The 22,339-nt window shown below is 35.2% G+C and overlaps 3 protein-coding genes across 4 annotated transcripts in view; 1 reads left to right on the top strand and 2 right to left on the bottom strand.

The window, feature by feature from the left end:
- LOC107676620 (golgin subfamily A member 1) overlaps positions 1–4,597 on the top strand; it is a 21,668-nt gene extending 17,071 nt beyond the window's left edge. For both annotated transcript variants that reach the window (XM_016471209.1, XM_016471208.1), the window contains 2 exons: positions 1,422–1,508; positions 3,119–4,597. In XM_016471209.1, the coding sequence (XP_016326695.1) occupies positions 1,422–1,508; positions 3,119–3,196 (165 nt within the window). In that variant the 3' untranslated portion in view covers positions 3,197–4,597. The remainder of the gene's footprint in view (positions 1–1,421; positions 1,509–3,118) is intronic.
- A 1,723-nt stretch (positions 4,598–6,320) lies between these two features.
- arpc5la (actin related protein 2/3 complex, subunit 5-like, a) lies at positions 6,321–9,903 on the bottom strand. Its single transcript, XM_016471217.1, has 4 exons — positions 9,511–9,903; positions 7,776–7,845; positions 6,993–7,169; positions 6,321–6,912 (listed from the first exon to the last, which is right to left on the bottom strand). Exons 1-4 carry the CDS (start codon positions 9,648–9,650, stop codon positions 6,850–6,852), a joined length of 450 nt encoding a protein of 149 aa, XP_016326703.1. The 5' UTR covers positions 9,651–9,903; the 3' UTR covers positions 6,321–6,849.
- A 2,752-nt stretch (positions 9,904–12,655) lies between these two features.
- Positions 12,656–19,889, bottom strand: LOC107676613 (uncharacterized; the record flags this gene model as incomplete). Its single annotated transcript, XM_016471197.1, has 4 exons — positions 12,656–13,484; positions 16,965–17,145; positions 18,311–18,613; positions 19,580–19,889. Coding segments are annotated over 4 exons (1,623 nt in total), but the record flags the coding sequence as incomplete, so codon positions are not given.
- Positions 19,890–22,339: the final 2,450 nt, after the last annotated feature.

Below are 22,339 nucleotides of genomic sequence, written 5' to 3'. Positions count from 1 at the left end.
AAGCACAGTCAAGAATTTCAGGAGCACCTTCTAATCCATAATCAAAAATTCTGATCAAAAGTTAGCCTTCCCATTACGAGGTGATATCTGACGACTCAAAGTGATTTACGGAGGAAATTTTTTTTTTACCTTTGTAATGGCATTTTTCTAACTTTATTAAAAATTATAATCTTTAATGTCAAATTGATATATATATTTATATATATTTAAAGCTTATAAATATATATATATATATATATATATATATATATAAGCTTTTTAAAATTTCTAATTAAAACAATAGAATAAGAACATGTAGAATAAGAAGAATAAGTTACCAATAAAATGAAATCTGTATTAACAATTTTTTTACTACAGAGGTGGCACAGAAGAACACAAAAGTGGTTCGTAGGTGTATTTTCAGACGTTTAATGAGGCTCAGAGATGGCATGAGTGCAATTAAATTCATGTTAAGATTAATGTTTTAAATATCAAATTTTGAATATAGAAACATTAAATGATTTCAATAACTGCGAGATGATACTTTAAAAATGAAACTAAAACTGGCAGTAGGTGGCAGCATGTCACTGATTTTATCACTGAATCATTAACTCACTAAATTTGTTTAAAACGCACATTCATTCATAAATTAAAAAACGCTGTGCTTGAATGGAGATGCACATCGGCTTAGCTGTGACTTTGTTTGAAACTATTTTCGTTGACGAAATAGAGTCTGTGATACACTACTCAACGCCGCAAAAACACGTTGCAAGTAGAAACCTTTGAAGCTCCCCTGAGCGTAAACACAAATATGCTGATCGCGTCAGTCACACTGGTGCTCCTTAATATTTTTTCATAGCCGCACGCTGTAGAGCCCTGTTTTCACTTTACAAGATGTTAATAGATGGGCTGGAGTCATGTGGATTACAGTGACGTTTTTATCAGCTGTTTGTCCTCTCATTCTGACGGCACCCATTCACTGCAGAGGATCCATTGCTGAGCAAATGACGTAATGCAAAATTTCTCCAAATCTGTGCTAATGAAGAAACAAATTTTCAGCAAATTTTCATTTTTGGGTGAATGCTTATATTACTTATAAACTTATATTTAAAATAAACTTTGTTCCTTTGAACTTTATATTGATTCAAGAATCCTGAAAAAAAGCATTACATTGGAAAAAACATATTACGCACATCCAGTCATCTTTTGTTGCAGTAGCATTTGGTATATAATGCAGATTATTGAAGCAACAGTGTCCTATAAAAGATTTTCTCTTACATTATTGACCCTAATTCACCATTCAGTACAATCCAATTGGTGTGTGCCTCACTGATTTTCAAACACTAGAGTCCTCTGCTAACTCTTGACTATAGCAGCATAAGTGATGCTGCTATGAATTCTCCCATGAGAGGTTACCTCTCTCTGTCTCTCTCTCTCTCCAGGCTTTCCAGCTCATCAGAGCCATTTCTGTACTTCTGCATTTCACAAAAGAAGAGGAGGACATGCTCAAACAGACACTGGAGTACAAGGTGTGTGAGAAAAACTAATCTATATGTATAAATCTGGAGGACGACATGTGGAAAGGTCAGCGTGCGTTCTTCTCGAGCCTCATCACACCCAGCAGCGCTCTCCTCCGCACCCGGGAGCTAACTAGGCCACTCTGCTAAGGCAGCTAACAGTGTGGGTCAGGATATCTGGCTTACCGCTCTGAATCAAACCTATAGCACTCAGTGACACGGTCAGGAAAAGCAGCTGCCAGGTATTTATAGCTCACCCCAGCAACTGTGCTGGAAATCACTGCACATCACTGTGCTACATTACGCTCACCGCTTCACTCCCTGATGCCCCTTTTCAAAGGTGCCCTGTGGTCTATGTGGGGGTTTTGTAAAAAAACTTGATTGTTTTGTTACAGAAGTTTAACCTTATTTGAAATGGGGTTGAATGTCACTAGGGATGTACATATTATCAGTTTTTAAAGGGTCATTATTATTTTTCACTTCTGTCTCTTTCTTTGTGACATCTCAAAAGAGAAATTGGTATTCATCTGTTCTACTGTAGACTTATGATTTGACATTTAAGTTAATTTCAAGCATCTGAAATTGTAGATTGAAGCTGTTGTGTTGGTACTGTGCATCATATTATCAAAAAATCAGTTTGTCATATTAGTTACAGGCCAAAACATGAAAATAATCAATTAAATATTCAGCTATATGCATCAAAAAGGGGATAATGACCTAAGTGGTAATAATTGTTGTTAATAAACATGAATAAAGTCATAATAAAGTATAGTCTTAATTATAATAATAAACATTATTAATGATAATATTAAATTAATTGTAATAAAAATAATTAATTATTTTGTTTGTTAATAACAGCAACAATACATTTATTATTAATAATGATAATTTATTGAGCATGTTGACGGTTAATTACTCAGAAGAATGTTTTCGGTAATTACATTCATTTTGAATTTAAACTGTAATGTACACTACTGTACAGTAAGATTTTTGTATTAGAAAAGTCTCATACTATAAACAAGGCCGCAATTATTTGGTCAAAAATACATAAAAAATTGAAATATTGTGAAATAATACTATAAATTAAAAATAACAGTTTGGTATTTGAATGTATTTAAAAATGTAATTTATTTCTTTGATGGAAAAGCTGAAATTTCAGCGTCATTACTCCAGTCTTCAGTGTTACATGATCCTTCAGAAATCATTCTCATACGATTTGGTGCTCAAGAATTTTATTAATGTTGAAAACAGTTGTGCTGCTTAATTTGAAACTTTTTTTTTAGGATTCTTTGAATAGAAAGTGCAAAATAGCAGCATATGGTACCATAAATATATATGTATGTGAAAATTAAGTAAACTAAGAATAAAGTGTTTTTATAATAATAATAATAAAGAGTTTCTTTGGTTTGATAATTTATTTTATATTATTTACTTAAAATACGGTAAACTGCAACTGTTTTATTATTTAAAAAAGAATCTAATACAATTTACAAAAAATCGATCAACCATTTATGAAATTCCTGAACATTTCTATAGCAGTGCATTCACATCTTGTGCAATGACAGAATGATGTTTGCATGATGGAAGCACTGTTTGAGTCTCATGTTTTGGGTGTGTTTCAGATGTCGTGGTTCGGTTCCAAGCCCACACCCAAAGGTATCATACGGCCTTCCATCTCAGGAACCTCAAGTTGGAGCTGAAAGACAAATACAGTGAATAATCTCAGTAGAAAACTACTGACGTCTGAAGGGAGCAATTGCTGACTCCGCAGTTCCAATCTCTGCCTCAACAGTTCCTATGTAGCTCGTGCCCTTTAAACAGCACGACACAAACAACTGTCCATTTTTCACTAAAATATTGCAGGGACTGGAAACTAATGGGGAACTTCATCTTTTAAGTAATGGTCATCCGTCTCACTCATGTACTCTGTAACTGCTGTTTCCAACATCCTTCAACTGGAACAGAATGGAAAACCCTTCTTTCTTTTATTTACTTTTTTTTTTTTGTAACTCCAATCTGAGCTCTTTGAAATCAAGGTTGGGCAAATCATATCCGCTAGTCCATTTCAGTGCTACTTAATGAAGACAATAAACAATTTTCCTTTTCCTCCAGTACTGGACGTCAGTGAAAATCAGGAATGGAATGTCACATTATACTGTCGTGATTTCAAATATGTGGAAGCATCTTATTTTAATCTGCCTTGTTTATGTGTAAATTACAGTTACGTACATTCCATACTAGTATTTATATATGAATACCTGTATATAAGTGATAAGAGGATTTATAAATCAGTGGATACATAACTTATGTTTTTTTTTTTTTGTCATCATAAACATGCATTAGTATCATGAGTGTGTATGTATATGTGTGTGAGATTCTTCACTGTGGGCTTGAAACTGTAATATAGAGGCATATATGCACAGACTGAGGAAACGAGCATGCATGCCTTATCCCGAATGCTTTGATTGTACATTGGTTTTGAGTGTGTACTGAAGCATTTGAGTTCACTTGAAGCCTTAACGTTCAAGGCTAACTGCATTTCTATTTCTCTGAGAACATGTCAATAGAAACATCTTTCCTTTTTACCTGTAAAAACAAAGTGGTTTTCGGTCAAAGCCAGTGTTTTGCTGTCAGAACAATGTAATTGTGTGTGTTTTAACACTTTAAGGCCACATCAGCAGCACTAAGGTTAACACTCTGGATGACAGACTCTTCTTCTAGAGACTTGAACATCTCTGCAGGATGCTTAACATGTTTCCTGTTTTTAGAAAAAGAAACACAAAGATTTCTGTTTTATGTGTAAAGACTGATTGAATTCGATTTTTATGAAGCTTGAATCAGTGGATTCAGAGAATTCGTTTTGCCGTAAATGAAAGTTAATGGCCTGTGTGTGAACCTGCTTAGGAATGAGATTTCTATTGAAAGATCCAAAAAGCACTTTTCTACAACTGTATTCATGTTTTGTTTGATGTTATGATACTGTAGCCGTCACAGTATCCATTGCCTCTGCTTTCATCAAAATGCCACTACATCCTAACTTTGGTTTCACTTCATGTTATGTCAGGAATATCAAAACTTGATAAAAATTAAGTTCTTTCTCAGTGACTTTGTTTGTGCTTCTATGTGGTTACTAGTGCTGACTTCAGTGCTTCTAACAGTGGATCTGAAAGTGGTGAGACAAAGCATTTCTGAATCACTGCAGAGCAGAGCTAGCATAAGATCAATGATCAGAGACCTTTGTAAGATCAAGTAAAGAACACATAAAAATATGTCAATGGCATTTTCTAAACTTAAATGTGACCCAAAACCATAAGGGTCAATTTTTGAGATTTATACATCATCTGAAAGCTGAATAAATAAGCTTTCCATTGATGTATGTCTGTTAGGATAGGACTATATTTGGCTGAGATACAGCTATTTGAAAATCTGGAATCGTAAGGGTGCAAAAAAATCAAAATCCTGAGAAAATCGCCTTTAAAGTTGTCCAAATGAAGTACTTAGCAATGCATATTACTAATCAAAAATTAAGTTTTGATATATTTACGGTAAGAAATTTACAAAATATCTTCATGGAGCATGATCTTTACTTAATGTCCTAATGATTTTTGGCATAAAAGAAAAATCAATAATTTTGACCCATACAATGTATTTTTGACTATATCTACAAATATACCCCAGCGACTTAAGACTGGTTTTGTGCTCCAGGGTCACAAATGTCTGGGGAGCGCTCAATGAATTTTATTAACAACACTGCACAATTTCAGCTTCCAACAAATCCACATTGCTTTTTAATTTATTTTCCAGAAAAATTAAAAAAAACTTGAATAGCTGTTCCCAAACACTAGAATATGAAAATAACTTTTTATCAAATGAAGTGAGTTTATGATTTTAACAAGAACAAATACCTGCCAATAAGCTCAGAAAAGTAGTTTTTATACCCCATTGAAAGATATTTGTTCTGGTTTCAAGCATATACTCTTAATTTTTAGCTTCTCACAAAAAAAAAGTAAATATCTTCACTTTGCATCTCAAGTAAATGTATCTTGATTTAAAGATGTTTACATATTTGAACTGGGGAAAAAATACTGAGAAATATATTTAAATTTTTATTATTTATTTGTTTTATTATTCTTTGTATTTTTTTGGCAGCGCATGTAACTTTAATATATGACTATGAATTTAACACTTCCTAAACCTATTTAAGACCTTAATTTTTTGAAAGGTTGAACTATAAGACATTTCAAGACCCACAGAAACCCTGTATGTGCTGGTAACTAGTAAGTATTAACTTTGACATATCTCAATCCGCACCATATATAGGGTATGTGAATGATGCCTCAAATCATGTTTTCTGAGGAATGTATAATATTACTATCCCAAATAACTGGACACAGCAAAATAGGTTAAATGATCCCATTGATGTTTGACTTGAGCACAGGGACCACAATTTCAAAGAGACTATCAGGCAAACCAGGAAGACCTTATAAAAATACAACTGCAATGTTACTTGTTTTAAAACTCCAAAATAAAGAACCAGACTTGACTTAAATGCATATTAGAACATAATTTCAGATTTTGTTTAAAATTCTAATAAAGCCTAGCGTGTCTATAAGAAGTCATTGATATACTATTAGAATTTTTATTTTTAGATTTTCTGTTTTCATTTAAGTTGTAGTAATGTTGTGTTTTTGTCTTTTGTTTTTTTTTTTATTTTTAGTGCATCAAGTTAAAAGAAATGAAAATGAGAAATAATCAATTAGCTGAAATAAAAAGTTTAGATTTTTTTTTTAAACTATAGTCAGTTAAAGAAAAGAAATACACTCTTAATGTTCTTTATTGCACCAGGCACTTCACAATAACCCTCCCAACCCGACCCCACGCTACGATTTGAACTATAAATCCACCACCTAAATACTATATATTAAACATCATCCTCTTTCTGTACTATAAGAAAAAATTAAAACCAGAACTAAAGAAATGAGAACTACACATTCGAGAGTGCCAACTAAGTAAAACAGGCAAATACAACCTTCATATTCGTCACAGTATTTAATTCCCTGAAACTGCAGCTCAGGGCTCAGACAGCAAAGTCTGGTCACGAGACTCCTCGTCCTACCGTCGCAAAACCGTTAACCTTCATTAGTCGAGAATCGTGACTTCCGTAACAACATATTGATGCATCAATAACTTACATTAAATATCATACAATATCTCTGTTTTTGAGTGAAATAATCGGTTGAGCATGAGTGGTTTTCCCTCGGATAAGGCTGAGCTGTGAGAGAGGAAGTTGTCCTTGTCTAAGAAAGAAAAACAAATCCCGTGGCTGCTTATCTCTCTGTTTTCTTGCGGCTCCTCAGACAGATTTTCTCGCAGTCAGCACTCGTACAATGGACCCCAGACCCCCCACAGCGAAAGCCTGAGTGAGAAGACAATAATAGACGTGTGAGATGAAAAACAGACGCCAAAGACATCGAGTCTCTTTATTCCAAGACCAACCTTTTCGTGCCACTGGAGCAGGATGGCGCTGCTGTTGTCTGAGGGCTTCTCGAAGCCTCTGTATATGTACTTCATCAGCAGGTCCACTCCGTTCCTGTCCAGAGACTTCACGGCCGGCTCGATATCGCTGCTCTTGAATGCAGTCAGCACTCGTAACACCACCGCCTGTGCCCGCTCCTGAGAGAGGAGGTGGAGGGAGCGCAACAAACAAGTGTAGGTGGAGGAAAAGACAAACATGTCTATACCTACTCGATGGACTGTTTAAATGCATAATAACAAGTGATGCACTAAAATACATTTTATACAAAACACCGAAATTAAGTTATGTTAATGTACTCATATATTTATATAATAATACTTCGAATGAAATAATGTTTAGAAATTGGCCCTATTCACTTCCATTGACAACATGGATCAAAAGGAGGGACAAGCGGAAGTTCTTTTTGTGGTAATCAACATTTTGCAATGAACCCGTAATATTCCCTTAAACCACTCGGTGTAGTAAATGCTACTCCATCTGAAAGCACGTGATGATGATTTACTGGTGATTACAGAACCGGCATTACTATCAAAATGTGCATGACAATCGCATTCGATTAATCGTTGCAGCCCTACTCGGAGCGCTGAATTTCACACCCTCAAGGCAAATCAACAACACATTGCAGACACACGATGAGATTTCTGTGACAACCTGTTCTGCACAAATAGGGCCCCTAATAACAGTGTTGTTGAACATCTGTAAGCAACACATCAAGCTGTCTGAGCAACAGAATTGGCTCTTACTTTCACTGCTGGATTCTTGGAGTTGATTGGTGGATTCAAGGCGATGTGAAATGCTGTCATCATGTCCCCTGTGCATCACAGGTAGTTAAGGAAAGCTGAGCAACCAGCCAGTCGCTCCTAAAAACCCTGAAGAGCATGCTTTAGATGTGGAGAACATCTTAAAAGTTTGGAAAGTATTAGAAAAGTTTACAGAGAAGCTGGTGTTAAGTAGTACATATCTGGCTTTTGTCTCACTGGCTGTTTACGTATGTATATTTTTCAGTGTTATATGCAGAGAGACAACTAAAAATAAACCATTTATAGGTTGGTTTCTTTGAAAAGTGTAAACTGTTTCTCTGTCGCATATTAAAAAACATTGCCAGTCATCCCGAACAGCCCAAAACAGCAACACTTAATTTGAAGTGGGACTATGTTTCCTGTCCGACCAATGGAAGATGAGGAGGAAGTGTTCAAGAAACCAGTTTGGAAACAATCATTATTACACACTCAACTACTCAACATTTTAAAGATCGGAGTCTTACTATTCACTACCTTTATGCACAAAGTCATCGCAAAATCATCCTCCTTTAAAGAAACCAATAATGACCAAAAGAAAATGCAAAACCCGACATCAAGACAAACATCTAAACAGTATCTAAACAATATGCTGAAGACGCAAACATGCAATTCACGTCTTTATTATATTAGTGGAGATGTCAGAGTCAGTCCTCTTTAAAGCTCCTACAGTCTAAAAATGTGCCTCTAAGCACCAAAAATGCATAATTCCAGTCACAACCGCTGATGACCTGATTATATAAATGACATCACACACTGTTGGGGGGAAAAGGGGGGAGTTTTTTCTTCGAAACAAAATAATTGTTTACTTTCTAAGTATGGCAACTCTGGTGTGTCACTTTAAAACACAACCAAAGACTATATATATCACAGGTCAAAACTGCATGACCCTGTCATATTCAAGGTTATTCAGAGGTTATTTAAAGGATGCAGTTATAAAAAACTAAAACTAAAATGAAACTAAAATTTCAGTGGCACCAAAAGTAAAGAAATTATTTTAAAAAAGGGAATTAAAATAATTACTTATTCTCAGTCGGTGTGTTAACGTAACAGCCCTTTAAGGATATTAAATCAAAATGTACAACATAAAATAACTTAGAATTGATCTACGACAGCTAAAAGCTGCAGCTAACTAAACTGAAGCCAGAAAAATAAGAGAAAAAATAATGAGAGCGACAACTAAAACTACTGTACAGAACAATAAAACAGAAATAAAATAGCAAAAATAACTAAAACCTAACCTATAAAATATTAAGACGTAATATTAAATTACTAGAACAGAGAGTAACCAGTTCCACCAATAACTCCACTAAATAAATTGTTAACGTTACTTTAAATACAAAAACATTTATAATTTATAATAAAGCTAAAGTTGCCCCACATCACACACTCACTGAGCAACTATCTGACAGGTTCACTCTTATTAACGTCCACTCTATGCCTATGAACTGTCTATCTAGACACCGGACAGTATTTCTGGACATCACAGGGGCGCTGATGCCTCGGTAGGCAGCAGAATGGGTTTGAGACACAACCTGTGCGTAAATAATGTATGAGGTACATCTGAACTAGGACAAGGTTGTTGTTTTTTTGGGTGACCTTAAGAGAGACGAACTTACTCCTGGCACGTTTAAGAGAGATGATGTATAATCGATCATGGTCTGACTGGTCTGAAGGATATTGTCTGATGAGATCGTCCACCTCGCAGGCGTCCGGTCCCTGCTGCTCGGCCGCCTCGTCCTGCTCGTCCACGAATTTATTCTCGTCGTATTCGTCGATGTCGACTCCCCGGAATCGTGAGGACAGGGTGTTTTTCGCCATGAGGAGGGGCAGCTTCAGTCAATCATGCGAGTCCGGGAATGTAACGGGACCGATGCGCAGCCGCGCGGATGCGAGTGTGTCAGCGCCGTTACTGCGTTCATCTGTCAGCAGGACGCTGCGGCTGCTCCCTCTCCCCCAGCGACAGCATCTCCACACATTCCTGCAGAGCGCACAAAAATCCCGACTGGAACGGAAACGGAATTACACACCATGGTTACGCTGTCACACGGTGTTTCCGTTTCCTGTGATGCAACGAAGGAGCCTGCCGTTTATAAATTAAGGCATGGATGAAAAGAAAAAACAACAACAAGGGTTACATTTCTGAAACTGTATGACAATCTGAATTAATTTGATTCACTAAGTTAACTTCTTATTTAACTTTGTTTCTTATTTTACTGTATTTTCATATTTATTTTTGAAAGAAAAGAAAAGAAAAGAAAAGAAAAGAAAAAGAAAGGTATGCATATTATGGACTATAACATAAAGAATACCGAGAGAAATGTTTATTCGTAATATACAATAGACACTGTTTTCGTTCATTCATTTATTTATTTATTTACAATAATATTATCATCATAATAATCATAATAATACATGCTCTAATATCCTTTTTTCATTATATGTAAATAGAAGATAATATTAGTAGCTATATGCATTTTTATACGCTTTTTAAATGTATTGATTTATTTATTTTATCATAATCAAAATACATAATTAATATCCTTTTTGTTTTCATTTTATGTATCTACATTTTCTCTAATAATATTCATGTACAATATGTTTGTTCTATCCAGTGGTCACTGAAATATATGATTACATTTTAATATATTCCTTTTTATCAATAATACTAATCTTCATAATACATGCTCTAATATCTTTTTGTTTTCGTTGTACATATACATAATTCTAATAATATTAATAACTGTGCAATATCTTTTTTTTTTTTTTTTTTTTAATTGCCATTGAAATATATGGTGTCTTCCAGTTGCAAACCATGTTAATTTTTATTTGTATTTATTTTTTGTTATTAACATATTCTATTTGACGAGCTTATCTGTTGTTTTCCAAGCTGTTTGGAAATATATAACTGTTCTAAGTTGTAACTGTTATGAACTGCTAAGTCTGGAGAATTTGTGACAAATACCATTTAAATAATAAAATACATTTAAGATTTAACATGGTATATCTTAAAGCTTACCAGGCAGTTGGAGAAACGGTAAGAAAGCTAGACTAAACATTGCTTTGAATTACAGTTTCTCAAGGAAGCTTTTCTTACCTACCGGGCCAACAGCAGCAAATGACCACTAGAGGAGAGCAGATGCTTTCATATTTATGTTTTGCATTTCTTCCTAGTACATCTACTGTGTATTACATTACAGATGGATCATAAATCAAACCAGTACACCATCTTGAACAATTTTGTTTTATTTGTTTGCAAAATGTTCAAAACCTTTTCTTGATGACGCCATTCATTGCCTCATAATAAATAATTGGATTCATTAAAACACAAACTTAAAACAAGCAAATAAACATTTGTCAAGCAAATAGAATCTAAAAAAAGATGCTTAGCTGACATTTTACTTTCATGAAATAGCATGCAGATCACTGGGAGCGTCTGACCCGGTCTGCTCCCATACCATCCATTCATTTTCATGACATCAGTGCAATTACTTTCAGTGTTTTTTTACTTCTACATGTATGTTTTGCTTCTGTTTTTGATTGTTTCTTGTGCCTTGCAGCTAAGTAATGTGTATGCACAGGCTTTATCAATACCCAGCTAACTTCCTCTCTCTCATTTTCTGAGGGCAATACAAATATTTACTCAGTCTGAACTGGAAGGGAATTCTGGGAGACAGAGACCTCTGGGTATTTACACACAACCCTGCTGCTTTATAGTGTTCATTTAATCAGATCATCTACGGCATCGATAAGAGTCTCAAGTTACACTCTTTGAACATGTTCAGAATCTGAATAATTCATTCAACATATAGCAGACTAAAAAAGAATGACTGTGATTTAGAGAAGAAATGCTGTTCTTTTGAACATTCTATTCATCCAAAAATCCTGAAAAAAGTATTGGTTTCCACCAAAAAATATTAAACAACACAACCGTTTTTAACATTGATAATAATAAGATGTTTTATGATAAAGTGTTTCTTAAGCAGCAAATCAGCATATAAAAATGATTTTTGAAGGATCAAGACTGGAATAATGATGCTGAAAATACAGCTTTGCATCACAGGAATAAATTACATTTATAATATATGTAAATAGAAAATTCTTATTTTACATTATAATAATATTTCACAACATTACTGTTTTTGCTGCATTTTGCTCAAATAAATGCAGCCTTGCTGAGCATAAGATACTGACCGACCCAAAACTTTTGAACAGTGCATATTGATATATTATAAGGATGTGTTCACAAAACAACTCATGAAACTAATATCAAACTATCAGAAACTGACCTTTTAGTGTGCACCATGCATCACTTAAATGTACCATTTTAGTTTCAAAATCAACAGCTGTAGAGGCATTTTTCTTTTTGGCCTTCAAAAGGCTTATGTAACGTCATTTCCCAGTGCTGAAAGACAGTCACCAGACATGATTTTTGGATGGAGTTACATATTTTAGACGATGTACTAGTTTTATATCAAGTCAGAGAGAGAAAACACACCAAAACCTGCAGGGATTTAATTTTCAATGAATTATAATAACCTGTGTCAATACAACTAAAGCGCCTTTCACTGAGGAAGACCATATGGGTGTCAGAAATCCTAAAAAGTCTATCACTCTTCCTTGCTGGACTTAACTCAACATCACAGCCTGTGCTAAAGCCATTCTTCTCAAAGCCATAAGACATTTAAGTTGTTAGACCTACATTGGTCTAGCATTCCAGTCTGCACTGCTTTGATTCAATCAAACATCAATTTGCAAAGCAGATTTTCTGTATTGGAAAGGAATGAAAGGCCACACACAATTGTGCTGTCAAACCGCTCTCAGACTTAATCCACGCTTCTCCACCTGTTCACAGGACTGTGTAGCTCACACACTGTCTTAGTCTCTAGGGGCCCCTCTGGTCCCCACAAAAACGTCTTGGTGGTTTTGATTTTACGAGGCTGGGACCCCCTCTCAGGGCTCATTATTTTGGGGTGGGGGCTGACTGGCATTCCAGCCCTTGTTTTCAATAAGCAGGGATTTCCTTTTATTTCTATGGTATGTCGCATGTCATTCATGGGCTCTGTAGATCTGTTGTCATCACAGGCTTTTCTGGCCCTTGTTTTGGATCGGCAGGGCTCAGATGTGGTTCTGATGCGATAGCCAAATGAAGGTCCATAAAACGATGGCAGTACGCTGAGAGTGGGAGAGGGATTTCTGTCCATCAGGGTATATGGGAACATTAGCGCTGTAGCTGTGGCCGGGTAACGTGTTTTGATTATGAGTTTGGCATCAGAAGCTTTGTATGAACTTCTATTCGATTTGGTTCTCCTATATTCGCCTTCAGTCTTCTCTGTAATGTCATATTCTTGCTTGTCCTCTACAATATTAAACGATCTGTCAATGTCACATTGATTTTCTATGATTTCGTGTTGTCTGTTGTCATCTGTGACTTCTTGTGGACGTTTTTCGTCAATCATGTCATTCTCAAAAGTTTCCTCAGGAGTGTCATTCTCCCAGGTATCTGTATTATCATATCGCATGCCATCTGTGGAATCATTTTGTCCTTCATCTGCTGTTTTATTGACGGTGATGTCTTGTTTTTGGCTCTCCATGGGGATGTCATGCTCTCTGAGTTCCTCTGTGACGTCTTGCCTCTCATATACCTCTGAGCTGCTTATAATGAAAACAAATTGTCAACACTTGAAGGAAAAAGGTGGAAAACAGCTTTCAGCTGAGTGTTCACACCACATCTTGTTTAATCTAAAAGAAAATTCCAGCCAAGTAACACCCAATGCATGTGGACTATATTTGTTCACAGATTAAAAGACTGTCTGCAGGACAAAATAATTTTACAGCATATTACTTCTAAAACTATGAGGTTTCAGATGTCCAAACGTCATAAAGAATGATTACATCCTAAGGCTAAGTAAACCAGAAATCCCTTCTCGATTGCTGCACCCTGGAGACCTACAGCTACAGCTATATTACAGCTGCTATGATACTGAGATACAGAAAAACTGAAAACATGCAGTGCACAGGGTAGTCATGGGAAACTGAAAACATGTACATGAAAATATGTACAACTGTCCATTGTAATTTGAGTAGATTGGAGAACTTACACACTATTAGCTCTCTGAAAATGCTTTGAGTGTATCCTGGCCAAATTAATAGCCTGTATGATAGAGGACCTTAGTGGGACCCCCTCACCAAAGGGACTGAGACAATATTCCTACCTTGACGACGGCCTTGCAGCTTAGTAATGTCTGTTGGGAGCAGTTGTTGAGTTAAATTTACTTCATCTGTGAGCATCAGGTTAATGCCATTCTTAGCATGAGTTACTCTAGTCAGGCCTCCTCTATTGTGAGTTTCCATGGAAGTGAGAACATCACACTGTCACCAGCTGAATGCCAGACACTAACCACACAGCTCACAATGACACTTAATACGGCCTCAGTGGCACAGACGACTTATCATATCACTCATGAATCCTCATTAACCGCTCAAAGGGATGGATGAACGATTCCATTATTTTTGGCATTTGAATATGCTTGCCATCTATTCCGTTTCATGTAGTTTTTACAGTACAGGGTCTTTAGCCTCAACATGTTCTCACACCCAAGGCGTCCAATACTGCTGCATGTTTAAGAGACATGCTGTCAATTAGAAACATTTGCCGTCGATAGAGTGCTGCGCAGCCTTCAGGGATGGTTTTATGATAGTTAAAGTGTAGTAACCATGGTTTTTTGGCATATTGATTACCAGTTGTATAACAACCACAGTTTTACTATAAATACCATGGTTAAACTATGGTTAGTGTAGCAAAACCAATTTTGGTTAATTTGTGGTTGCCATAGTTTAACTATAGTAACCATGTTTATTTGTAGTAAAACCATGGTTAATTTTTGTAAGGGGTATTTTTTGTAGGCCAACCCAGAAATTAGCATCACTCTGGTTCCTTCCACAAAAATCCAATTGGATTTTTGCACTGCTTTTTGCATTGCAGAAAATAACCTCAGTGACCAACAAACGTCTATGATTCTTACAAAGCATGTAATGTTCACTGTCTCCAACAACATTTACAGTAGCTGCTACTTGTTAGCAATCACTTTTTCAATACAAGTATCGGCCCCACTTTATATTAAGTGGCCTTAACTACTATGTACTTACATCAAAAATTAAGTGCAATGTACTTATTGTGTTCATATTGTATTGCAAAACACTTTTGCTGCTATTGAGGTGGGATACGAGTAAGGTTAGGGACAGGTTTGGTGGTATGGGTAGGTTTAAGGGTGGGTTAAAGTGTAAGGGATGGGTCAACTGTGTAATTATAAATGTAATTGCAGAAATTAATTACAGATGTAATTACACGCAGGTATTTTAAAAATATAAGTACAATGTAAAAGCAGGTATGTACACAATAAGTACATTGTACCAAATTATTCATTTAAATGTAAGTACATAGTTGTTAAGGCCACTTAATATAAAGTGGGTCCCAAGTATCTAATATAAAATTAATACCTTATGTGTGTAGCCTATTAACCACAGACCTTATTTCAGGCATTTAACAAAAACTCATTAAAATACCATTGACTTTAGGACGATGGAATCTGATGGGCTAAAATGCTAGCTCGTTTTTTGGTGTTTTAGCCTACATAAATACATCAGGGGAATTTTATCGTCGTGAAATTATGTTTGGGGAATAACTATGACACCATGACAAGATTGAGGTTGAGGTTTTCAATTTGAACACCTAACCAACAAAATCGAACTCAATATAAAACACGTAACATACAGCTAAAAGTAAAACAGACCCAAATAATTGATTTTGGCATCCAAGAGCCGATTTCATTGTAAATTTCCACCTGTAAAAGCGTGTAAAGGGCACCTATTGTGCAAAATCCACTTTTACATTGTTGTATTAACCGAAATACATTGGCAGTGTGTGAACACAACCACCCTACAATGATAAAAATCCACCCACTCCTTATTTTTTTAACCCCATTAAACCAAATCAGTTTCACTTGGCATGCCGTTTTGATTCTCTAAGCAATATGACATCACATTGCTTAGGCCCCGCCCACGGCGGCTGATTGACAATCCTGCATTGCCATAGTTTCTGCCCTCAGCAGTTGTACACTGTCCTCCATTTTCTCTGTGCTCAAACAGCTGTAACGTCAACAATGTCTTGTAATCAATCTCGGTGTTCTGTGTTTGAATGTAAGACTGAACATAAGAGTCATTTTCTCCCAACATCTGAGCCCCTGAGGACACAGTGGATTACTTTTATTTTTAAAGGTAATGCGCCTCAAAATCGACCTTAATACATTCATGTCTGCATAAATCATTTCACTCTTTGTGAATGTCATGTCATTATAGTGCTAGGCTAACCTTTTAACTGTGTTTGTGTGCGTACGTTATTGAAGTATTTTAATTGATCTGTGCCGCACTTGTGAGATTATTTCGCGCCGTGCCTGTCCGTTTGGTAGCTCAGTCACCGATGACAGGTCAGCACAGCGCGAGCTCAGTAATATCGCACTGTTTCGTCCCACTGTCAGTGCATTTAATTTCCAATATGCATGGCTGAACACCGGGTTCTCTCGCTCTCAGTCATGTTGCTTCTACTGGCTGTTTATTGCTGTAGGTAACAGTATATGCTACACCCTCTTCTGGAGACGGGGCGGGAATATGCAGCTCATTTGCATTTAAAGTGATACACATCAAAACAGCTCTTTTTTTTTTTTAGACACGCCCCAAATAAGACATATTCCAGATGTCATAATAAATGATCTGTGGGGTATTTTGAGCTGAAACTTCACAGGCATTCTGGAGACACCCAAGACCAATATTACATCATGTAAAAAGGGGCATAATAGGTGCCCTTCAAAGCCAGCTCTTGCGCGTGTTTCATGATCGTGAAATGCTAAATTTCTTACGCGCATTTGAATGAGATGAACGCAGGAAGATGCTTTTCGGACGGGGTTGTTTACCTTGGTTAAAAATTATCAAGTAAGTGGAGTGTTCTGTAAGTGATGTCACTTGTCCATTTCATTATGTGCTTGATCAGACTCTCTTTTTGAAGTTGGAGGCCTAGCTCTGTGTTAAAAATTGTGTTTTTCTAAGGATGATAGTCTACCAGTTAAGTATTAGTTTTACCTATTTTCCTGTCCTGGTGCTGTATCTTCTCTCTGCTCCTGCGGCTGATATGATGAAGGCAGGTAGAGATGTAGTAATTGGGTTAGACTGAGATTCTGATCTTCAGTAAAATGTTGAGGTCTATCTTGAAGGACATTTTGGTCATCTTTTCTTCTCCAGAGAATCTTACACATGGGAGTTTCTCCATAAAGAATGAGATTATTGAGAATTAGTGTATGAGAAATGGACTGTGAAAATGATCTTTAAATTTGCTGCTCATGTTTTGTGTCTTGTAAGCATTTGACACTATTTACTCTGAGAAGGAGAACATAGCAACAACGTTCTTCCGCTAGTTTATAACTTTGATCATGAGACCTTCGAGATGATATAAACAATCTCAGATATCATACAAATCTCTCAGTGTGCCTTTGCTTACAGAATAACTGTTGAATCTCAGGAAAAATATATTTCTGTATTTAATTTTTTTAAAAAGTAAAAAGCACATTTCCTGAACCAAGAGGTCAAATCAATATAGAAATAGTTTTTTTAAACATATCCAAACAAATCCATTTATTTCTTATGTCAAATGCAAAACAAGATGTTAAGCAGAATAAAATGAGTTTGTTTCTTCATCCAAACAGATTTGGTGAAATTTTGCATTACATGACTTGCTCACCAATGGACGGCAGCATCTCAATAATCCACAATTAATGTCTTGTGAAGCAAAAAGATGGATGTTTGTAATAAACAAATCCATCATTAAGATTTTTTTGTATTATTTAAACGGTTGCTTCTCAGTAAAATTCAAGTCCTCTTTCCATAATATTGCTTTCTCCAATGAAAAAGGTTGTCATGTCTGAATCAGGAGAGAAATAAGCACATATCAAGCACCGTTTAAACAGTCCAAAACAGTTCTAAACAAATATGTTGGTGGATTTTGATGTGAGAGGACAACAGGGGACTGACTTTTTGACTGGGGGAAGCATTACTATGAATTATGGACTGGTATTTTGGCCAGAAGTGATGGTTTAAAGATTTGTATCTTATAAACACACAGCTTTTCACTTCACAAGGCATTAATTGATGGACTGGAGTCGTGTGGATTAATTGTAGATTATTGTGATGTTTTTATCAGCTGTTTGGACTCTGATTCTGATGGCACCCATTCACTGCAGAGGATCCACTGGTGAGCAAGTGATGGAATGCTACATTTCTCCCAACCTGTTGCGATGAAGAAACAAACTCATCTATTTTGGATGGTCTGAGGGTGAGTATATTTTCATTTCTTGAAGAACTATTCCTTTAAACAAAAACAATTCAGTTCAGTTTGTGCTCTTAATGGTTAAAAAAAATGGTATAGGCCTCACCTGGTGTGCTTAGTGCTCGGCGTCCCGTCTGATTCTCCAGTGGGACAGTGGAAGGCCGGTGGCTTGAATCCAGCGGGACTCTCTGTCTGTGTATACTGCTCCTCGCTCTTTCTCTCTCCCCTGTTCTTTTAATCACAGTGTATGGATCCCATACTTTCAGTTCACTCTTTGTTTCAACACAGTCTCTACTGGATTTCTGTTCTCTTGCAGAGGTGGAATGAGCTCTGTCGTTCTCGTCTTTATGGGGTGATGATGTGGAGCAGTTGGAGGGTCGTGGTGACAGGACACATCGCACTCCACATGCTGTGAGAACATAAACAGAGATCTTGATTAATAGGGTTTAAATGGCTTTAACTGCTCCCGCTTCCAGCAACAACTGAATCCCAGTAAAGTACTAGGCAACTTTGTTAACTGTTATAATTAAGTAGCTGAATAATAAACAGGATAATGTGCAGTTATATGGTTATTATTGCAAAATAAACCTCTTTAATATGATCACCCTTATGGGTTTTATTTTGCAGTAATCACCAGCTGACTGTGCATTATCCCTTGCATAATAAGTAAGGAATAATGGAAGGTGGCTATTGAATTATTGAAAAATGATGATAAAAAAAAAGAATGCAGTATAAGTGAAATCCAGACAATAAGTGTATTATTATCTATTATCTATATATTATTATTATCCTATTATTAGTCATATCTGTTTGCTTGGTCTATTTCTTTGTGAGTTTTAGTTAATTTGCTTATATAATATATAGTATAATAATAATATTTGATGATATAATATAATATTTGATAATATAATATAATAATGAAATTATATATAATTAATCATATTAATAATAAATAATTGATAATGTGCAAGACATAATATGTAATAAACACATTGCAAACAGATACTAATGGCAATATAATATAATATAATATAATATAATATAATATAATATAATATTTGAAATTGTAATTATATATAATTAATAATATTAATAATATATAATTGGTCATGTGCAAGACATAATGTTTTAAACACATTACAAACAGATACGTATGGTTAATATATATATATATATATATATATAATGGATAATGCGTAATATGTTTTGGACTCATAAATTAAAATTTAATATAAGATAATAATGTAAGATTAATATAAGACACCGTATCTGTTTAATTGGTGTGTACAAAACCTGTGTAATGTAGTGTTTAAATATATATTTTATCCTTTGCTTAACATTTTGCTCACATTTTAGAGAAGCATTGACAAATTACCTATGAGCAGAGCTTTTTTGGCTGTGAATGATTTCCTGGCGTTTTTTTCAGAGAGGTTTCTTGAGCCTCTAAGCGACCTCCCCTGAAGCATGCTGTTGCTATATGCACCAGTGTTTAGAGAAGATGATCCATGTTGATGTACTGGAAATGTTTTAAGAGGTGGGACCCCTCTCTGGTTTGTGACTTGGAGCTGTAGTCTTTGTTTCACTATAGAGTTCCATGCCATTGAGCCTGCTGTTCTGATGGGTCCTGTGTGCTCTCTGAAACGTCTCACGGGACAGAAATGCATCGCATGGCTCTGCCCATTTTTGTTCACAGGTCAACATGGGGCACCTTGCTGAATCTAATGTGATTGCTTACAAGTTACACCTAGACAATGTAAGAAGAAGAATGACAGAGAAAACATACAGTAAATTATGAACATAAATCATGTGCTGGGTCATTTTTGTGTATTATCTTTTGAACTGTATACTGTAACTTTAACAAAAGTACTATGGCCTTAAGGACATATTTCTATAATTATTCCAGACTTCCAAAAATATGTTCTCTTCAAACTTAACTTTAATAATGATGACTTGACACAAATTTCTTTACACAACAGAAAGAAAATAAACATGATGCGATATAACAAGATGAAAATAAAGAGATGAATGTACCCATTGATATTTTTAACTACCTTTGAAATTTTATCATGATCATACCAATTTCTATAATATTTCAAACAGGTTGGAACGTACAGAGCGTCTAAAGGGACAAAGAAATTTCACCGAGAAAAATTTTGTTCGCTTTCGAAACATTTGACTTATCTCGCAAAACGTTTGTATGCAAATGCAAAACTGGTGATGGAAACAATATGAAATGGTAGGAAAAATTATATAAAAATGTTTTTGTGTGTGTGTTTGTTTGCAAAACTTTTGCATTACATTGCGAAAATTTGTGTTCGCACTTTTCCTTTTGAATGCAAAACAATAAAACACAGTAGGAAAAATGATATTTCAATGCTTTTGTGTTCGTTTGCAACTTTGCACGTGTTCACTTCTCAAATATTTAGCTTTGCAAGTGAATGCTTTTGCAAGAGAATGCAAATTAAGATCAAAGGAAAAACTATATTTCAATGCATTTGTGAGTAAGCGCAAGTTTCATGTGTTATCGCAGGACTTTTACAAGAGAATGTGAATGTTTTACAAGTGAATGTAAAGTTTCTGGATGGATGAAAAGTAAAAAAAAAAGAAAAAGAAAAGAATGCTAAAAAATACTTTGAAATGAATACCAAATAAAACAATTTTCATACATTTCAAACAATTCAATTAAAGAAAGGAAAAATATGGAGAATTATCTGAAATATTTCATTAAAAATAGTTTATTTTTCATGTTAGAGATTAGTGCAGCACCCAGGGACATGACAAAAATGACATTTGATAAAACATTATTGTTGTATTGTAATAATATAATACTAACTAAAATGGTCTCCATGTTAAAAAATTGTGGGTTTACTATTTTATCTTACATATTAAGACATAAAACAGGGTCATGAAAATGTACTAGAATGAGGAATGGCCCTTCTAAACCGGGATTATCTGTCAGTGTGTGCCAGCATGACTCATTTAAGGAATGTATATCACAGCTGCATCTGCTGTACGTAACCCATGTGTTCTCTGCGTCCAACCCTCTCGCTCAGCGTTTTGATGTTTTATGATTTTGGACAGTCAGTTAAGCTATAATCCCACGATGAAAAGGCTTCTGGATGGCATATGGAATGTGAGGTCAACAGTACACCAATAAGGGCATCATCATTAGTCTATAATTAGCTCATCGTGCGAAGTTGTGTGGGTTTTAATTTTCTCTCTGTGCCCCATGTTGCAGCAAGACCTTCAGACAAGCTTTAGGCACATAACTATATTTCTATTCCTTATATGCTTAACATGATAAAAAGCAGTTATACTGTATGTTACACAACTGCTTTCCCAGATTGTGAGCTGCTTTTTTATGTTTTGCATGCATCCATATGCTCATCATATATATGGCCTGAATGTTTGCCTTGCACTAGCATTCTCTTATGAAAAAGAAGGACACTTAAGAAGGCTTAAAAGAAGGCATGCATTTAAAAATGTAAAGAAAATTGGGTAACACTTTATTTTAAGGTGTCCTTGTTACACATGTGACATGTGCTTACTATTATAATAACAATACATTATGCATAATTACATGCAATTAACCCTAAACCAAACCCTAACCATATAGTAAGTACATGTTAATTAATATTACTCAGTACTTAAATGTATAATAACACTGTAACAAGGACACCTTCAAATAAAGTGTAACTGAAAACTGGTTAAAAGAATGTACTTCAGTGTGGATTGAATGTAATGTTTTTGGACATTTTATTGCATGTTATTTGCAATTAAATAAAAAAAATATTATAGTTTAAATTCATATTGAATGCAATTAGTTGTACTTAAGAGTGTTTTTGACACTTAAATAGGAATTAATCTTTATATGTTACTTCATATTTACTTCTATTGTCTTTGAAATATGGTTATACTGTGGACTGACAAGCAGTTTTGTTAAACTAAAATATACTTTAATGTCACATCTATTGAAACTTGTGTGTTATTTAAATATATTTATAATTGCACATTAATGATGGAGTTGCTATTTAGTACATTTAAATTATATTAACTTTAAATGTCATATCAATTAACACTACAATTCAAATTATGATCAAGTACTTTGCATGTGCTTTAGTATGTTAGTCAACAC

Source organism: Sinocyclocheilus anshuiensis, unplaced genomic scaffold (assembly GCF_001515605.1).
Source record: "Sinocyclocheilus anshuiensis isolate Anshui unplaced genomic scaffold, SAMN03320099.WGS_v1.1 scaffold296, whole genome shotgun sequence".
Taxonomy (NCBI): Eukaryota; Metazoa; Chordata; class Actinopteri; order Cypriniformes; family Cyprinidae; genus Sinocyclocheilus; species Sinocyclocheilus anshuiensis.
Note: the sequence above shows the minus strand (reverse complement) of the source record. Positions and strands in the feature narration are given on the sequence as shown.

Bases quoted from the DNA above. Each gene is read 5' to 3' on its own strand.
- arpc5la (XM_016471217.1), bottom strand. From the start codon at position 9,650: ATGGCGAAAAACACCCTGTCCTCACGATTCCGGGGAGTCGACATCGAC. The intron at 7,170-7,775 runs GTAAGAGCCAAT...CTCCTCTCTCAG, and splicing joins CCAAGAATCCAGCAGTGAAA to GAGCGGGCACAGGCGGTGGT. The intron at 6,913-6,992 runs GTTGGTCTTGGA...CTTCTCACTCAG, and splicing joins TGCTCCAGTGGCACGAAAAG to GCTTTCGCTGTGGGGGGTCT.